The sequence below is a fragment of the Euprymna scolopes genome, chromosome 16 (genome assembly GCF_053919585.1).
Source record: "Euprymna scolopes isolate OS-2025 chromosome 16, ASM5391958v1, whole genome shotgun sequence".
Classification (NCBI taxonomy): Eukaryota; Metazoa; Mollusca; class Cephalopoda; order Sepiida; family Sepiolidae; genus Euprymna; species Euprymna scolopes.
The window spans coordinates 110543513-110563761 of record NC_136497.1 but is presented as its reverse complement, the minus strand read 5'-3'; the positions used below and the strand labels follow the sequence as shown (position 1 = coordinate 110563761).

Below are 20249 nucleotides of genomic sequence, written 5' to 3'. Positions count from 1 at the left end.
AGTTCTGCTGGGCTAACTCCCGTAGCAGTTATTGGTGTACTACGGTAAGCCATTAATGCGAGAAATATGTCTGGCTGTCGTAATATTCTTTTCGCAATTTTCACTGCGTTTTCGGCAGCTCCATTCGCCTGAGGGAAATGCGGACTCACTGTGGTGTGTGTGAATCCATATTGTTTTGCAAATTCTTTGAAATATGTGCTTGTGAACTGTCCTCCATTATTACTTACGATCTCCTCAGGTATTCCCCATCGAGCAAATATTTCTCGTAATTTCCCAATTATTGTTTTGCTGGTTAGTGGATTTAATCTCGCGATTTCCAAGTAACGGGAGAAATAGTCTGTTACGACTAAGTAATATTCTCCCTCCAATTTTAGGATGTCTGTCCCCAATTTCTGCCACGGCCTATCTGGCAACGTAGTTGGTTTCAATGTTTCATTGGGATTTGCAGCACGATGACTATTGCAAAAATCACATCGTCTAATGAAATCTTCTATTTCTTGTGATATTCTCGGCCACCATACTGACATTTTGGCTTGTTCTCGGCATTTGTTTAACCCCAGATGTCCTGTATGTATTATTGCTTGTAATATTTCTGCTCTGAGATTTTGTGGAACCACTATTCGATCTTGATAAAATAAAATTTCCTGATGAACTGATAGATCATTCCTAAAGTTAAAGCAAGGTTTAACTCCCTTGTTTAATCTATCCTCCTTGCTCGGCCAACCATTTGATGTTAAATGGATAATCTCCTGTAGTTTTGAATCCTTAGATGTAGCATTCCTAATTTCTTTTAATTTTCTATCAGTAGCTGATCTGGTCTTTATGATAGTGTCTATATACATTTCTACATCTTTCTCCGTGGTACTTTCTGCTTTTTCGGTTGGACTTCTAGACAGTGCATCTGATACCAGCAAAAGTTTCCCAGGAACATACTCTGCTATAGGATTGTATCTCCTAAGTCTCATCAACAGTCTTTAACATCTGAAAGGAGTGTTATTCAGATCCTGAGTATTTATCAACGGTACCAAAGGTTTATGATCCGTTAGAAGACAAAACTGATCTAGTCTCGCGATGTATCTGTCAAATTTCTCACAGGCCCATGCGCTCGCTAAACATTCTTTTTCAATTTGAGCCAACTTTTATTCTGTTTGTGTCAGCGTATGAGAGGCATAAGCTATGACTCTCAATATTTTATTTTCTTCTTGGAAAATGGCAGCGCCAAGTCCATAGCTGCTCGCATCCGCACTAATCGTGATGGGCTTTTTTGGATCATAATAAGTCAATATCGGTGCCTCTGTCAATAGTTCTTTAACGCTTTGGAATGACTTTTCTTGAGGTTCATTCCAAGCCCAAACCGTATCTTTTTTCAATAATTCCAGCATTAGTTGTAATGCCGCTGCTAAGTTAGGCACGAATTTCCCTAGATACTGACTCATTCCCAAAAATCTTCTGAGCTCTGTGACTGATGTAGGGGCAGACAACTTTTTTATCGCTTCTAACCGTTCTTCAGTGGGTTGTATCCCCTTAGCTGATATGTTGTGTCCGAAGTATTTTATAATACTTTTCCTGAATTCGCACTTCTCTTTGTTTAATTTTATTCCTGCTTGCTCTATTATTTTTAGTGCTACTGTAAGTCTTCTATCATGTTCCTCCATCGTTTTCCCATGAATTAATATGTCATCTATTTTCTAGAAGCTTGGACATTTTCCGTTGAAAAATTTCCGGTGCTTGCTGATGATATTCCAAAGGGCGATCTTTTAAAACAATATCTCCCGAATGGGGTTATGAAAGTTGTAAGCAACCGACTCTCTTTTTCCAATTGAATTTGGTGAAACCCACTGGCTGCGTCCAGTTTCGAAAATATCACTGAGCCGTTCAATTTGGGTGATATATCCTCCAGATTCGGCAGCATATAATATTCGCATTTTACTGCTGAATTTAATTTTTTTAGATCGACACACAACCGTACTTCTCTGTTTTGTTTTCTCACCGGAACGATTGGACTGCACCAATCCGTTGGTTGTGTGACTTTCTCGATCACACCATCGTCCTCTAAATGTCGAAGATCCTTCTTTACTTTTGGCATAATGGGAAATGCTATCCATCTAGCCGTTGGGGTACAATACAGTTTCACACCGTTTTTTAACACAATTTCCACTGGGTCTGTTTTCATGACTCCAGTTACCTCCCCTTTGTTTACATTTGACACGAATTTAACCAAATTCATTCGATACGCTGTTTCTCTCGATAGCAAGTTGTCTGTACTGCTATCAATAACATGTATTTCGAATGAGTATCTGCTATCCGTATGTCTCGTATCAACCGTAAACTTCCCTATATAGACGGGGCTTTTGTATATGCCATATGCTGGTTTCAAAACAGGGTTTTTTTCTCAAGTTACGAAACGTTTCGTAACTGATACCATTTATGTCCACTCGCACTCCGGTGTTGATTTTAAAAATCAAATTATTTTCACATACCTTTAACCGCACGTGCCATGGGTCTATTGCATTTTCTCTGAATTCTTTTCTTTTATAAATAGCCCCAAGAAAGTATTCCTCTGTCGTATGTTTTGGTAATCGTGAAGAAAGAGAGAGCCTGTTTCCTCCGTTTGACTATAGGTGGCGTTAATGTCTGTCCACCCAGTTACGGAAGCACAAAATGTATATAATGGCACCGTTGAAATAAAAATAAATGTTTAATTTTAAACATGTTTTTTTTTTGTTTGTTTGTTTTTTGCAAACATATTTAAGTTTGTTTTTGTTTTTTTTTCAAACATATTTACGTTTGTTTTTTTGTTGTTGTTTTTGCAAACATATTTAAGTTTTATTTTTCCAAACATTTACGTTTTGTTGCTAGTTTATTTTCAAACATTTACGTTTTTTTTTTGTTTTTACGTTTTTTTTGTTGTTTTTTTTTGCAGGCATAAACTAAATATTTTTTAAATATTTTTCTTTTAGAAAAGTTTGCTTATGCACTTATTGTACCGCGCTATTTTTTTTTTTTTTTTTTTTATAGTAGTTTCAAGTAATATTCAGGTTTTACAATATCCCTTTCAAACATATATATATATAAATACTCGCGGAAAAAGTAAAATAAGTCCAGAAAAATTAAGAAAAAAGAGGGGGGGGTCAATAAAAAAAAAGATAAAAGAAAAAACGTTGACTTTTTTTATTATAAGAACGTAAAAAATACTCGCGGAAAAACGGTTGTACCCATAAATATGTTTAAAAGAAAAATATAGCAAAAACATTTAATTTATGCTTGCAAAAAAAAAAAAAAATATTAAAATTAAAACAAAAATAACGTAAATGTTTGAAAATAAACCAGCAACAAAACGTAAATGTTTGGAAAATAAAACTTAAATATGTTTGCGAAAACAAAACAAAATAAAACTTAAATATGTTTGCAAAAAAAAAAAAAAAAAACATGTTTAAAATTAAAACATTTATTTTTATTTCAACGGTGCCATTATATACATTTTGTGCTTCCGTAACTGGGTGGACAGACATTAACGCCACCTATAGGCAAACGGAGGAAACAGGCTCTCTCTTTCTTCATGATTACCGTATGTTTTTCCACTTGTCTGACATTATGGGCTTTGAATCTGCAACATATCGCAAAGTGATTTATTTTGTCACAGTTTCGACATCGTTTTCCGTTCGCTGGACAATAATCTTGCCGTTTGTGTTTTTTGTTACATTTTCCACATCTCTGTTGCTGCGTTTCTTTTTGTGGATAATTTTGTTTCCATTCGTTTTGTTTTACTGCGTCAACCGATTTTTCCTTCATTTCAGCCATTTGCTGTCTCACTTGTTCGTAGCTGCGTGCTATTTCTATTGCCTTTTCTAAGCTTAGGTCGTCTCTAAGTTGTAGTTTTTTGGATAGCTCTCCACTTCTTAATCCAATGACCAGCCTGTCTCTTATTTGGTCATTTTTTGTGGAAAATCACAGTTTTCCGATAGTTCGTGAAGTCCCCGAATAAATTGTTCTATCAATTCGCCTTCCCTTTGTGTTCTGAGGTGAAATTTTGCGCGCTTGTGCATATTTTTTTCGGCATGAAGTGGCCTTCAAATTTGTTCAGTATCATGTCGAAACTCTTTTCATCTTCCTTTTTCTTGAAAGAGAACGACTTATATATCTGTTCGGCGTCCGGTCCCATACAATACACAAGCATGCTAATTTGTGTATCGGGCGACTCTTCATATAATTTTGTCGCACTCCGAAAACGTTTAAATCGCTCTCGCCATGTCCTCCACTGGTTCGGTCGCGTAAAGTTAAAACGCTCTGGGGGCTGAAGTCTAAACATATTTCTTTTTGAAATAGTTGACGTTAATCCTTTTTTATTCTTCTCGTTATAAGGTTTCCTTACCACAAGAAAAAAATTTATCCCAATCTGACACCATGTTTCGTCGGGTCCCTGTAATTTCTATGCTCCCACGTGGTGACCGCTGCTACTACATTTAAGAGGAGGAAGGAAAGAACCAGAAACGCGTCCATTCACATCAAATACTTTATTTAGACTTCCCCTGATATTAACCAAGGGCAAGTAACTCTTTATTATTACACTTATTTCAGCTTGCATGAAAACTCTCTCAAGGTATTATTCCGAAAGGCGAAAATAGTTCTTTAGAAAGCATAGAGTCCAAAATTAAATTCAGTGTAATAATGCTATTAGTTCGGTTGGAAAGTTTTCAAAGCAGCTGAAATAAAGGAAATTGTTTTTTGTTTTTTTCGGACAGTGCAGTAGCCCAAAGAGAAGCTGATCTCTAATCAAATGGGATCGACAAATAAAAAGAAGAGAAAAACAGCAATTCATCTTTCATCGTCGATTTAATTAGAAAAAGTGATTCCAGATTAAAATTTTAAAGAAATTAAGATCAGGCTAAAAAAAAAAAAAAAAAAAATCAGCCAGTGAAAGTTTCTATTACTCTGACTGAATATTGTCTAGACAAACTGAAAGAATTCTTTCTGTAAAGCGTTAAATTCGATGTCACTATTAAAAGGGTGGGGCGTGAGGATTAGAAAGTTTTAAGCGTGGCAAAGTCTTAGCTTATTAGTAATTATAAGGCTGTCGAAAAGTTGTCATCATCATCATCATAAAAATAATAATAATAATAATAATAATAATAAATGCAATTTAATGCTAATAATAGCTAATATGCTAATAATAGCTAATATGCTAATAATAGCTAATATGCTAATATCAATGATGATATAGCCTAAATTTTAAAAAAATGTCACTTCTGGTTTGCGGCGGTCGTAACAGCATAGACGTCAGGTTTTTCCCGTGTTCTATTCCTCCTTTGCGGTACGGGTTCGAGCCTGCCTTCCTGTTACCACTTTTTTTTTTTTTTTTTTCTGCTCAACACACACATCCAAACACCCAGGCAACACTGGGCTGAAATACTAGTATAAATATCTATATATATTTATAAACGTGAACGTGTGTGTGTGTGTGTGTGTGTGTGTGTACATATACCTATGCAATAACTCTGTCAATTTTAAGTCTACAAACTCGAAATTTGATATACAGGGTACTGAGATTTGGGAAAATCTTTGTGATCGGTTGTAGGCCAGAAATTTGGCTGTTAAGGGGTGAAAGGTCAACAATTTGACCTTTGATAATTTTGGGTGTAAACACTTGAAATTTTTGATATAGGTTCCTAACTTAATAACTTGATTTGAGCCCCCAAAAAATAAATGTTAAGGGTTCATAATAGGGGTCAAAGTTTAAAAAATTCACCGCCTTTTTTTTTTTTTTCTTTTTTGCTCAACATACACCTCCAAACACTCGGCAACGCCGGGCTGAAATGCTAGTTATAATAATAAAACGGTAATAAAAATGGCGATAATAATAGTTATAACGATACTACTAGTAAAAAAATTAGTAATAGAAATAAACATAATAGCAATAGTGATAGTGATAGAAATGGTGATGTCAATAACATACCGATGATAAAAAGCGGCAAAGATAAATATATACATACATACATACATATATATACACACATATACATACACATACATATCTACATACATATACACATAGATACACCCATAGACACACACATAAATATATATATATATATATATATATATATATATAAAGCACAAACACATACATACATACATAACCTATACAAAACATTCACACACACACACACACACATGTATATATATATTTATATATAGACACACATAAGGACAAATATATACATATATATAAATTATAATAGGTGATACTACCACTACCTCCATACCACTACTACTACTACTAGTACTACTACTAATAATAATAATAATAAAGAATACCAAGTGAAATATTTAGTAAACCTTTTGGTAAAGCGCTTAAAGAAAATTAAATATTGAAAAGGTATTCGTAAATAAATTATTTAAAAAATGATTACACATATATATCTTCTATAATATAAAGCTGAATGTCTGTGTGTGTGTCTGGTCACGAATAGGCTCCTATATGGTTGACTATTTTAAAAAACTGATTACATATAATGATAGAAGATGTATTGAGACACAGGAATGAGTATGTTTGATCTGGCAGAACAGTGGTTCATTAAAAATGTGGGGTCTGCATTCACACCTGGTCCACAAAGTATGGAAATATAAAATTTAAAAATTAAAAAAAAAAACGTTTACAAGTGTTTTTGATATAGATGTACATAATAATACTTTGATAAGTATGTTTTAATTTAAATAGGGATGGTATAATAAAATTGTGGGGTCTGTGTTCGCGCATGGCCTCCATAGAATGGGAATAGGCACAAACTTTAATAAACACTTTTCATATCTATCTGTGTAAGTATACTTTTATAATTATGTTTCTGTTTGTAGAAATATGGTATAATAAAATTATGGGGTGTTCGTTCGCACATGACCTCCATAGAATGGAAATATGTCACAAAGTTTAACAAGGTTTTTTAATATAGATCCACAGAATATTGTGATAAGTGTTTCAGTGTGAACAGGTATGGTATAATAAATTATGGGGTTTATCTATTTTATTTTTACTTTCATCATATTTTGTTTTGGTTTTGATATCCCCAAATTCAACCCAAATTTACAACCGTTCCTTTTCATAACCTATCATACTTTCATAAATCAACGTCCATTTTCTGTAGGCTGTTTTTGAACCCAATCAACGACGAGTACTTTTGCTAGTATATATATATATATATATATATATATACATATATATATATATATATATATATATATATATATATATATATACACACATACAGACAAATATGTATAAGTTAGGAGTACTATTTATCTTAACATGTAAAAAATTAAAACTATAACAGCCGATAGTGGTATTGATTATTTAATTCTTAAGATAAAAGCGATAAACTAGACAAGACAAGAGGATAAAGTCCAGTAAATTGGGTTGAAAAATTATAATAATAAGAATGTGTAGTAATAATAAAGATGATAAAAAAGAAATTCTAACATATTTTTATTTTAAGAAGGGGACTAGGTAATTTCAAAATTGCAAGACTTGTATTTTGCCCTGTATTTTGCATTGAAAAATCTACTCACTCTTTGTATTGATTACATTCTTGGCTTGAGGAGACGTTTTTATGCTAACTGCTTCAGAAAGGCAGAGGTTACAATATTTAGATCCAGGAGTGTAAGGTTGCGATTTGCATATAATATTCCAATTAATTGAGAAGCGAATATTCTTAGATTTAAGTTTTTTAATTAGAGTAGCCAAAGAAATTCCCTGGTTACTACTTGTGTTTTTATTGCTAAAAAATGATGTGTGGTTAGAGATTCTCTGCTTTATTAAAGTAGAAGTGGATCCGATGTATGTGCATGTTTTGGGTGCATTGTGGATACTATTGTTGGTATTTAATATTAGATTGTTATTAAGGTTAGGACAGGATGTGGATGAATTATTACTGAACTGTTTCCAAAATTATTATCATGGGAGTTGTTCTGTGAAGGACTATCAGTATTTATATTGTTAGTGCTGCTATTAATCAAGCTTATAGGAGGGGGCTGTTCAAGTTCATTGCCATTTGATTGACCAAAGATTGGTTGTTGGGGACAATTAGTGGTGTTTGTTTGGAGGGATTTAGATGGTATCTCAGTTATAGTACATGAATAAATCACATTTTTATGAATGCATTGTTGAGAGAGCATTCTTCTTTTTTTTTTTGGCAATTACATTTGGTTTTCTTGATTAAGGGAAAAGGAATTGCTTGGGTATCTTTAATTTTCTTGTTATTAGAGTCTATGATTTTCTGGGCTAATTAGAATTTTTATTAAAAAAAGCACTATACCTATGCGGGTACTTAAAAGAATTTTCAACAATATTGAAGAAATCCTTGGGGATATTAGTTTTTACATTGAAGCTGAAAGTGGTTAAACCAAAAGATTATTCTTTCTCCTCATCCTCTTTCTAGTGGAAGATTTGTCTATGTTAGTGCTCTTGTGATTAGTATGGTTGACATTATTATTGCTATTACTTGAAAATTTATGATTTCTTTTAGTTCTGGACATGTTATGTGTAATTAATGAGGGTAATCGGCGAGTTTCTTGGTTTTTATAGTTATATTTTATCTTTTCCGTATAACCTGAATTTCTAAGTGTGTTATTATAAAACATGGAGTTTTGATCCAAGGTCTTTTTGTCAGCTGAAAGCTAAAGATTCTGGTAAAGATTGAGGGTATCATGGATTTAATTATTGAATTGATTTGAAAACTTATGCACATATAAGAGTGTGAGTTTTGGCTTATGGTATGGGCTGTATGTTTCAGAGTTAAGGTTAAGTGAGATACCTAAGAAATTTGCTGTTTTCTTGTTAGGTTCAACTATTATGGAGAGTCCAAAATTATTAAAAAAAAAAAACTAGGAAGATTTTTGACAGTTTTATTATAATCTCTAGGTCTGGCCCTTGTAGCGAGAAGGGCATCATCTCTATAAAGACCTCCCTGGATCTGCTTGAGATGTATCTTAAGCTCCTTTAATAGGAAGATCCTGACCAAATCCATTACCTGTGCTAAGTCTGAAGAATCCATGAGGATATCAAAACTATCAGGGGTGTCCTTCCTGGTCAAATGTTTATTGTCAAAATAAATCAGAGAATGCCTGGCCAGAAGAATCAATCTAATTTCTAAGTCTGTTAAATCTGAGTGTTTTTTTTTTTGCAAAAATAAGGGCCTTGTTAAAAAGTATAGGAGAAATTGATTGTTAATAATTCTGTGGACCAAATTACGGTAGGTTTGCAATAAGAGATGCCACATACAAATTTATTATATCTTAACTCTTACCCACCATCTTTTGTAACTTTCGAACACCGTTACAGACGCATTTATTCGTTATTATAAAATCCTGCCTTACTTCCTACGAGCGACATCATCATGATTGCCAAGATCTATCGACAAAGTAGTTCGTATTTTCTCCTCTACCTGAAAAGTCCTCCAACTCTCCCAGTCAGGGCCGGGTAAATATATAACCATTATAACTATATTGACCTGACACCTATATTAACTGGCTTAAACACTTATACACATAAAACTACCATTACACTTCACTATTTGAAATAATGATTTCTCCTTAATAACATTCTGCCTATTCTCATTGGCTATAACCATGAAATTCTATTATTCTGGATTATACAAAAAATAAACATATCAGCCCTTAATCAATATGAATCCTAAATTGCCACACATTGTTTTACATCATTTATACTTTCTATTGTTGCTTTTCATCTACAGAAAAATTAATCATAACATTTACCTTACAGTTACATAAGAAATTTCGCATTATTCGGATTAACATTACTTACATATTGTTACATTAAAAAAACTATGTTGCAGCTTTGTTTTTATCATGTGTGATTTCAGCGTCCTAAATTGTCCGATGCTAAAATGAAATAATCTCTTGGTAAACGATTAAAAACTGTTCTCTGTAACTGATTATTAATAGTAAAGCAACGAACCACTAATACTTACATTACATGAAAACATAACCGCCTTTTCCTTTGATTTAGCAGTAAGTGATACAATATGTTTTTTCAAAACAATTAACGAACCAACAATATTGCCATCCACTGAAAACATTTACAAAATAAGCTGTGGCAGCTATTTCATTTGTTTTCTTTATCACAGTTTTCAATTGTTATGGTAACGTTTGTAAAACATTTGCCTTCTAAATTAAAAAAACAAACAAACAAACATCATCCCAGCTTTCTTTAATGATTTCATTTAATAAAAAGTATTGTTCAATCGAGTGTCAAAACTTAGGGAGATGATAATATGAACTGGCGGATGTTTAGGAAATTGACCCCTCCTTTAAATTCCACAATTTACACTTTATTCAGGTTAATCTCCTCAATTACAAACTTACATTTCAGATTAAAAATTTTTTTATGACTTTTATTGTTGGGGATTAGTTTTCAATTATAACGTTCTACTAAACTGAACACATACTTTGTGACCATCACTGAGAAAAATATTGCCACAATATTTTTCTCAACCTTATAACTGAAAAGTGATTCCCGGCGATAAGTCATAAAAAATTTTTTTTCACTTTTACTTTTTTTAGTCTGAAACTAAAGTTTGTACTCAATGAGATTAATGTGAAGAAAGAAAAAAGAATGTAAATTGAGGAATTTAGAGGGGAGGGGGCAATTTCATAAACGTCTGCTGATTCTCTTAATAAAAGAGAGTTGTAGTAGCCCCTTACATCAAAGTGGCACCGAGCCTACATTGGGGTGATTAAACAGAAAACAAAAAATTATTCTTCACTTTCGAAATTATAAAAACTATTTCTTTTTATATCAACACATTTTTACACTCTAAGCTTGAATTACATCCAGATAAATTATCATTTTCATTTTTTTCATTTAATTTGTATTTGACTACATTTATGCCAGTTTTTTTTTTTACTTTCTTTGTCTGTCAAATAATTTACGCCACTAAAGTACAAATTTCCCCTTTATTACATTGCCTACAAATATACTTATTTGTTATATATTGTTTTTGTTTTTTTTAAATAATGTTTTTTTTTGTTTAGTTCTTTTTTCATAATCATTTTCGACTCTGCTCAGACATCAACTATTATTTTTACTTTTTTTAGGTGCTTTTTATACCTTAGCGCTAACTACACGATTTCCTTTAAACTGACTTCTATGGGTTTTAGACTCTGCCGAATAAAACAATATATTTTAACTTTGGCAGAGACAAGTAGTTTTTGAGATATAATGACATGCATTATGCACTGTAATTCACTGTTTTCTCTCCGCACGACACTACCACCCATCCCCACTTTTTTGGGGGTTTATAGTCTTTGCGGGTGGGTATGCTGATAACATGTATCAAGGTTGAACTTGGAGCAAATACTTTGACAATCCCCCCTCACTCAAAAAATGGGGTGTCTATTCTGAAAGCCGTTTTTACCATGGCGAGGTTGGTCATGTCTATTCCAGATGACGTTCTTAATATAAGGAAGTTAGGAGTGTCTATTCCAAAACCCGTTCTTAACATTAGGATGTTGGGGATTGGCTACCAACAACAACCATAGTTTATTTTTTTACGAGGAGGGGGTCATGCTTCCACTGGGCAACGCCAGTTAACGGGTCCTGCTAGTTTTTAATAAACAACTCAATAATTTTCACCTGTTTAAAGTTTCTATTCTTATCACTTGATCTGCTCATCCAGCAAGTTTTCAGCCTTTACATTAGTTTGACTAGCACCCGCCAGCCAACAGTGCCACATCATTATCATCAGTTTAACATCTGTTTTACATACTGGCATCTTTGGAACAGTTTTAAAATCTTGACCATCACCCTAACTTACCTCTGACTGCAACATTTTCTTTTTTTTTAAAACTCACCTCCTCCCAAACAAGGCATATCAACAGTTGAACATAAGGGGCTACTAATTGGAGCCATGCCTAAGAAAGATTAAGATGTTGGTTTACGTTACATTTAAACTTCTGCATATCAGTACAGTTTGGGAAGCAGATAGCAAGAAGGGAATTTCAAAGGTTAGTTGTTCTAGGGAAGAAACTATTAGAGTAGAAAGCTTTCTAGCTTTTAGGGACCTCAACAGTGAATGGGTGTGATTTTGCTGCTAAGCAGGTTTGTCGGGATATGTACATCGAGGGAGCACAAGTGTAATGAGTTCATCAGAGCACATTCCATTAAATACTTGTAAAACAGGCACAGGGATGCAACATTGCAGTGATGAGATAGGGGTTGGAGCCTAGTTGATAAAGTGGGATATATTAGATTGGAAACCTGTTTTTGGGCTCTCTCCAAGAGGTAAAGACTAGTGGTAGATGCACCAGCCCAGGTGTGGCAACAATACTTCATAGATGGGTGAATGGTGGCCTTGTAGAGGTACAGGATACTCTCCAGTGTGAGTAGTTTTCTAGCATGATAGAGGGAGCTCACCTTCCTTGTAGCGACCTTCACAATGTCTTCAATGTATTTGTTCCAGTTCATATTGTCCGTGAGTGTTAGGCCGTAGAGTTTGAAGGAAGAATTCTCAGGTAGGGTGTTATTTGTCATGGATATCAGTGGTTGGAGAGGCTTCATGTAATTGTTAAAGGAGAGCAGCTTAGTTTTACTAGCATTAAATGTTACCATCCATTTACGGCTGCATTCCACTATGGTCTGGAGGTAATTTTCTAAGAAATCAACCATTTTCTTAAATTTGTGTACATCTGTTCTTCCCTCATGCATGTTGTATCATCAATAAATATGCCCATCTCGGACACAATATTATCAGGGAGGTCATTGATGAATATCAGGAATAATAGTGGTCCAAGGATCGACCCTGAGGCACTCCTGCATTAATGTTATGTTGCTTGGATGAACATCCATAAATGACAACGTGGATGGTCCTATAGAAGGATCTAATTATATTTAGTATTCATCCAGTAATATCATATGATTTTATTTTCATGCCAGACTTTATCAAAGGCCTTGGATATATCGAGGACTATGCTTTATCTTGTATATGCGTTCAGAAATGACTGTTAAAATATCTGCATTAGAACGACGTTGCCTAAATTTGTACTGTTTGTCAGAAAGAAGATAAGTTTTTGCAAGGTGGTGGGCTAGTGCTTGATTGATTAGCATCTCAAAGATTTTAGAAGAAAGAGACTGATAGGGTCATAATTGAGTTCTTTCACCAGAATTCTTATACACTGGTATAACAGAGGCCATCTTCCAGCTATTAGGGAAGCAAAATTCAGCAAAGCATTTGTTGTAGAGCTTGGAAAGTATGGGGCTAGCTCAGCTGAGCATTTCTTAATTATTATAGCGGGGATGAGATCAGGCCCACACACCTTGGAGGCATCTAAGTTTTTTATGATATTGTGGACATGAGAAGGGTCAATTTTCAGACCATCAATTGTGGTTTTCGTTTGCATAGGGAAATTTGAGAGGGAGTTCTTTGTTGACTCTAAGGTGGAGTTGGAGGCGAATTGCCAGGCAAGCAGTTCTGCCTTCTTGGTTGCCATGCATGCGACCTTCTGGTTATTGGATAGGTTAGGGTTAGGGTTGTTGAATCGTGGGGGAATTGATGATTGCCCTTTATTCACTGCACTATTATAAATTTTCCAGATATCACGAGTTCCTATCTTTTGCGATTCAATGCATTCCCTGATTATTTCAGCAAACTTTCTTGCTTACAATGATTTCTAGCATCTACAAATTTTTACCTATTTGTATCTGACTTATGATGTACGAACTGGTGTAGTGCATACTGTCTTTGTGCAATGCCAGCTGTACAATCTGTAGTGAACGATGGGAGTGAGTGGGGCTTGCTATAATACTTCTGTGTGGAAACATGTACTTCAATGCCCGCTTTGCACCATTCAATTGTCTCATTGGCACAATGTTCAGTAGAGAGAGAGAAGATATTGTTCCCAGTCAGGGTTTTTTTTTCTCATTTTGAGCAATGGCTCCTCACCTTGGGGTTGGAAATTAAATGTGATCTCTACTGATACCACTAGATAGTCTGCGTTCCAAGTGGACTAAAATTATACAATTCTTAGATTCTGTGGTAAGGAATAGGTCTAGAAGTGAAGCTTGCTGGTGATCATGATCTGCTAGATGGGTTGGGAACATGACTGTCTGTGTGAGGGAATGGGCAAGAGAAGCTATAAGTAGAGAAACACATTTTTATGATGGACATTAAAGTCACCAAACACATGTGACATTACTATCTAAGGCGAGTGCTGTATTTATACCATCAAAGACATGATCGATTAGGGTACAGTCCTGACTTGAGGGAGAACAGTAGGGAAAATAGTAACTAATGCAGTCATGAAAGGCTTGTTGAAAACGCATAAAGGCCTGATCATCTGATTCCAGACGTTGCTCTCTCCAAGCACGTGCATATATCTATTCGAGTCCTTATGGAAGAGAGGGAGGTATCATGTCATGTTAAAGTAGTTAGAGGGGATTGAGAAGTGTAGGTTTGTTTCACTTAATGCTAAGATATCCGGGGAGTTTACTAAGAGGTAAAACTCTACATCATCTTGATTATTTCTAAGCCCACAGATATTTGTGAATGTGAACCAAACAAATATTTCTATATAACAAATATTAAATGAAGGGAAGCATATCGTCTTTTCACACAAACGCACATGTGTGCACATGTCACTAGTAAGTAATCAAGTAACAAAACAATAAAAATCTTTTTTACACGCATATTCACAGTCTCCATTCTTTGTCACTTTTTCATGTGGACCCTGTATTGTTGCATAGTCTAGTGGTTATTGATTGGCCGTTTAACTTGGGCAAATAAAGCTCATATGGAACAATGGAGACTTGTTGCAGTTTCAAAGGTTTTATTTGGGGAGAGAAACTTTGTTCACGAGGAGAGACACTAAAGTTAATTGTGTCTTTCTAACACTACAACCTATAATGACAGCTTTGGTTTTGGTTATGTAATGATTGAAAAAATCTGATTCATTTCTCTCCTAATTAATAACACTTTACTAGTTGAACCCTGTTCTGAGCAAACAACAACAAAAGCGTCAGCAACAGAAAAAACGATTTCTGTAAAATACTTCATTTTGATTAAATATTTTATTCTGATTGGTTATCAAAATCTGACACCAACCAAAAATATACAGTTGTTGGGAGAGCAAAACATGTGATAATGTGTCTGTTACAATGTTTTCTTGCCCCTTGACATAAATTGGGATATATAATCAAGATGTCTGATTTCTCATGGGCCATATTTATCTACATGTGTATGTAGCGCATACGTTAAAGGTTTATGGTCAGTATAAACACAAAGGTTTCTTCCTTCTAACAGATGTCTGAAATGTTTAATTACCAAGTAAATCGCTAATAGTTCCCTTGAAAAGGTATTGTACTTTGTCTGTGTCTTGCTCAGTTTGGCTGAAAAAAACGATATAGGAATCATTATATCTTTGGTCTATTGGTTAATAACTGCTCCTACAGCTATATCTGACGCATGTGTTGTAAGTGTGAGTTTCGTTTTTTCACTATCCCTAATTTTGTGGAAAAAAAAAAATCAAATTAAGTGAAATTTTTTTCGGAGATCCAAAAATGTATACATACAATATAACCTTGTTTTCGATATTTTCATTTTTTAATGTCTTGATTAAACTGTACAATTGCCCTTTGTGGCCATTTTTTTTCAGCTGTAATTTATTGTTTTTAATGTGTAATATTTTGTTTTAATTAAAATATAGTTTTCAATAAAATCAAGTTGTGTAGAAACTAGACAGACGCTGAATTTCAAACAAAATAGGTTTTTTTAAAAATGGAATAAGTTTTTTTTTAAAACGGAATAAGTTTTTTTTTTAAATGGAATAGGTGCTAGTGAGTTTTATATATTGTTTTTAGTTTAAATACTTTCTAGTTTTGGAAATTGAGTTTTAGCCATGCATATTTACAAACAAATGTATACTCTTTATTTATATACCGGTAACTTTTACTTTTGTTTTTTTTCAGATCTACAGTTCGAAAGATGAAAAAGTTTGCAATTGAATTTGGAGGAAAAGTTTGTATGCTTTTACCATTCGTCTCTTTTACATTGTACGTTAGCAGCAAATCTTTTGTGGATTTTGCCCCGGGATCAAATCCACATTCTTTTAACTACAAAATCCTGGAAACAGACACTTGTTCAGATTTACCCAACATGACTGTTGTTATTTTAGCCCATTCATCACCATCGAATATTGAACGGAGAAATTCTTTGAGAAGATCTTGGGCAAATTATAAATTGCTTGTATCTCAAAACACAACACTTTTATTTTTTATGGGGCAATCTCATTCACCCCAAGTCAACAAGGCAGTCATTAAAGAAAGTGAACTTTATCACGATATTATACAGGAAGACTATATTGATTCATATCGAAATATGACCTACAAGTTTATGTCAGTTATCAAATGGACTGTTAAATTCTGTTCACATGTGAGGTATATGTTAAAAATAGATGACGATGTTTTCATCAATATTCTTGCACTAGGACCATTCTTGCGAAAACCTGAGATTACTTCTCTCTTAGATTATCGTTCCATCCTCTGCAAAACTTGGGTTAATGAAAAACCGGTGAGATTACGGAGAAAGAACATTGGCAAATGGGCTGTGAGCTTCCGAGAGTTCCATGCTAAAGTCTATCCTGTTTATTGTTCTGGTATGTTTGTTTTGTTGAGTTTAAGAAATGCAAAGAAAATATTTGAAATGTCTATGCAGCTTTCATATTTTTGGATTGATGATGTTTTCATGACTGGGATTGTGGCTGCAAAGCTGAAATTATTACATCACCATTTACCAAACGTGAGGCCATATGGAAACCCAATTGTGCAATTCAACAAGGACAATGCACACCATCTAAACTCATATCATACGGATGGTAATTATAATCATATTTACACACTATGGAACTTATATCAAAAAAAGATTCATTCGTTACAAATGGCTAATTATACTTCCGACAGTTTTACAGCTAATGAACTTTAACAAAGGTTGTGCAGTAGAATTTTAAAGTTTAAATAGAAACTCTTTGTGCTTCTTTTTAATCAAACCTCCGTGAAAAAAGAGCAAATATGGATATGATGAGCCTCGACCTGGATCTAGCAGTTGAAGTGGCCCCTTCTTTTTTTAGCGAATGAGGATACAGCTAATTAATTTTTTTATTGAAGTTTATTTGCTTATTGCAGTGCAATAAGCAGTCGCTCTGTTTCTCCCAAGTCATAAGTTCAAGTCTCACTAATAACGTATGACTTTGACAACTATATGATATAATGATAGATCTGGTGAGGAGAAGTCTAGTCACTTCCACTGTGAAATCCAGGTTCAGGCTCATCACATTCACCACAGAAACAAAACGTTTTTTATTTCAGTTTTTTTTTTCTATTTATTATATGATCACATTACGGGTTTCAGCAAGTACATTGGATGGTGAGGCCTCAATTTGGGAGATTTAAGGAATGTGGAGTCACCCTTTAGTTCCCATCAACTGCAGATCTGCTCTAGAATAATTTTTCCTGGTTATGATGAGATGAGATAAAATATTTATTTTATGAATAATGAGTTAAAAAAAATGCTATGAATGAATAGTTAAAGAAATTAAAAATTAGAAACTTTTACTAATATGTTTGGATTCTGCATTAAATAACCTAAAAAGGGTTGATATGCTGTAAACCGAAACAAATTTGTGCTTGTGTTTGTGATGAAGTGAGGTGCACAAAAATGGTCACTCTTCAGAGAAGGTGTTTTGGGAACAGATAATTTGCAGATTTTAATAAAGTTCAATTATAAAAGACTTGTTATTAACTTATATTTTCAAGTAAATTATAAATGTTATTTGTTTTAATGATGATTTTCCCCATTTCCTATATTTTGTAATTTTCCAAATTAGATTCACAAAGCAAAACCAAAACATGTTGTGTTGCTCCAAGTAGGAAAGTAGTTTGAACATAACCCGACGGTCATCATGAAGGCTTTCTTTTTATTGCCTGCTATATTGAAAAATTGAAAACGCCACTTTTCTCTTAATTACTCCACTTACCCTTGATTCACATCTTAAAATGTTTAGTGCTTAGCATGTGGCCATCTTTTTGAGTAAACTGCAGGATTACATCCTAATCTTCAAATCGTTTAGTGAATGTGCTAACCATTATACCAAATGCTATTAGGATGGTATTAAAACATGGCTGTAATCAAATCATGTTGCCATAAGTAAAATTTAAAATAAGATAAAAATAAAATACATGAAAATGATTTGTTTATTATTATTTTAAACTATTGTTGTCCATTAGAACATTCAATCCAACAATTATAAGGTATCTCAAAAAGATACACACTTTGAACAATGGTACAATGATTTCTTTTATAAAATCATAAAACAGTATTCTTTTGTTAGAATACTATCAAAGTATTTTTAGGAGAATAATTCAAATCCACGTTCAAATGATGGCAACATGATTAAACTTTGATGAAAAAACTTACGAAAAATGACTTGGAAGTATGAACTTGTGAAGCGCAATATCAATGTGAGTTAACATCACTTGAAATCAGGTTTGAAGCTGATAAAATTCTTCAGAATGTCAGTGAAAAGTATCCAGCAAGAGCATGGACAATTATTATGAATCAAAGTAAAACATTGTTATGAAATTAAATAAATGTAAAAAACTATTTAATTTCATAACAATTGAAAGTGTATATCTTTTTGATGCATTCTTGATTTAACAAAAAAATTTTTTTCATCATAATAAAAGCACCAGAATTCTTTTAAGTTTTCTAACAAGCGATAAACGTGTGGCTTAAAAAAATATATTAGCTCGTTTATTCATGAGGACTCAGTATAAATGTCTAACATTCTAAACATTTACGTTTCTGAAGTCTAAAGTATTTAATATCTAGCTGCACTAATTGTATTCAATGTTTGTAGAACAAAAAAAAATAGTAAATCATAATTATTTTTGCGCTGAGCTTTATATAAATAGGTTTAATATTATTGAGTAAATTTTTGATTAACCTGTTTAAGATGTATGTACATCTCAATCAATATCTGTGAACTATTTTTTTTTAAACAAATAGAAGAATTTCCTCGAATGGAAAATGTAAACATTTTCATTAGACTACTTGTGAGTAGAGATGAATATCACCCAAATTTACTAGTTTAGATCATTGTATGTATTGATAAGGTTCAAACCGAATGGCGGTTGGATTCAACTGACAATTACAACGCACAATTTGAGCAAATGCACTGATTAATGAATGCACTTTTTGTACTCTGCGTGCTAAAAAACAACCAATAAATAATTGATTCAAAAGTTAATTTATATACACTTATGTAACGAAATGCATACGTCAGGGTTTATAAATTTTTTTATGAAAATAAAATAAAACATTTTGGGCCAATTTTTTGACTCATAATTAAACAAACGATTTTTGTCTTTTCATTTTCATTTGCAGATATTACACAGACACACACACACACACATATATATATATATATATATATATATATATATATATATATATATATATATATATACGCACACACATATATATATACACACACAAAATTTTTTTATGTAATGAGATTTCAATTATAGAATAATATATATATATATATATATATATATATATTTTTTTTTTTTTTTACACAGTGATCACCACTTATCAAGGCCCGGAAGCCACTCAGGGATAAGGGTTATTGCAAGTACATTACGTTAGTGAGGAGATTTGATGATATGTTTACATTTTATATATATATTTGCTGATATGTTTACATTTTATATATATATATATATATATACATTAAACAGTAATTTTCGTAATGAGTTTTTAATTATATATATATATATATATATAAATGGTTTAGTAATGTGTATATATATATATATATATAATATATGTAAATGGTTTAGTAATGTGTGTATATATATGTATATAAATGGTTTAGTAATGTGTGTTTATATATATATAAATATATAATATATATATATATATATAAATGTTTTAGTAATGTGTGTGTATATATATATATATATATATATATATATATATATATATAATGGTCTAGGAATTTTTCAATTACAGGTATAGATATATATATAAACGTTTTAGTAATGTGTTTTCAATTAAAAATATATATATTATTATTATTATTTAAAATTGTTTTAGTAATAAGTTTTCAATTACAGTAGAACACCGGGATAGGACATTAAAAATTCGTAACAAAATACAGTGCAGTATATAATACACATGTATATAATA

The 20249-nt window shown here is 32.8% G+C and overlaps 1 protein-coding gene across 4 annotated transcripts in view; it reads left to right on the top strand.

Annotated features, from left to right (window-relative positions):
- LOC145296049 (beta-1,3-galactosyltransferase 2-like) overlaps window positions 1–19412 on the top strand; it is a 27082-nt gene extending 7670 nt beyond the window's left edge. For 3 of the 4 annotated variants that reach the window (XM_080142101.1, XM_080142104.1, XM_080142102.1), the window contains exon 2: window positions 15971–19412. In XM_080142101.1, the coding sequence (XP_079998227.1) occupies window positions 15971–16982 (1012 nt within the window). In that variant the 3' untranslated portion in view covers window positions 16983–19412. Of the gene's footprint in view, window positions 1–4362; window positions 4546–15970 lie in introns of all 4 variants that reach the window. The other variant, XM_080142103.1, reaches the window with a different exon arrangement.
- The last annotated feature ends 837 nt before the right edge of the window (window positions 19413–20249 follow it).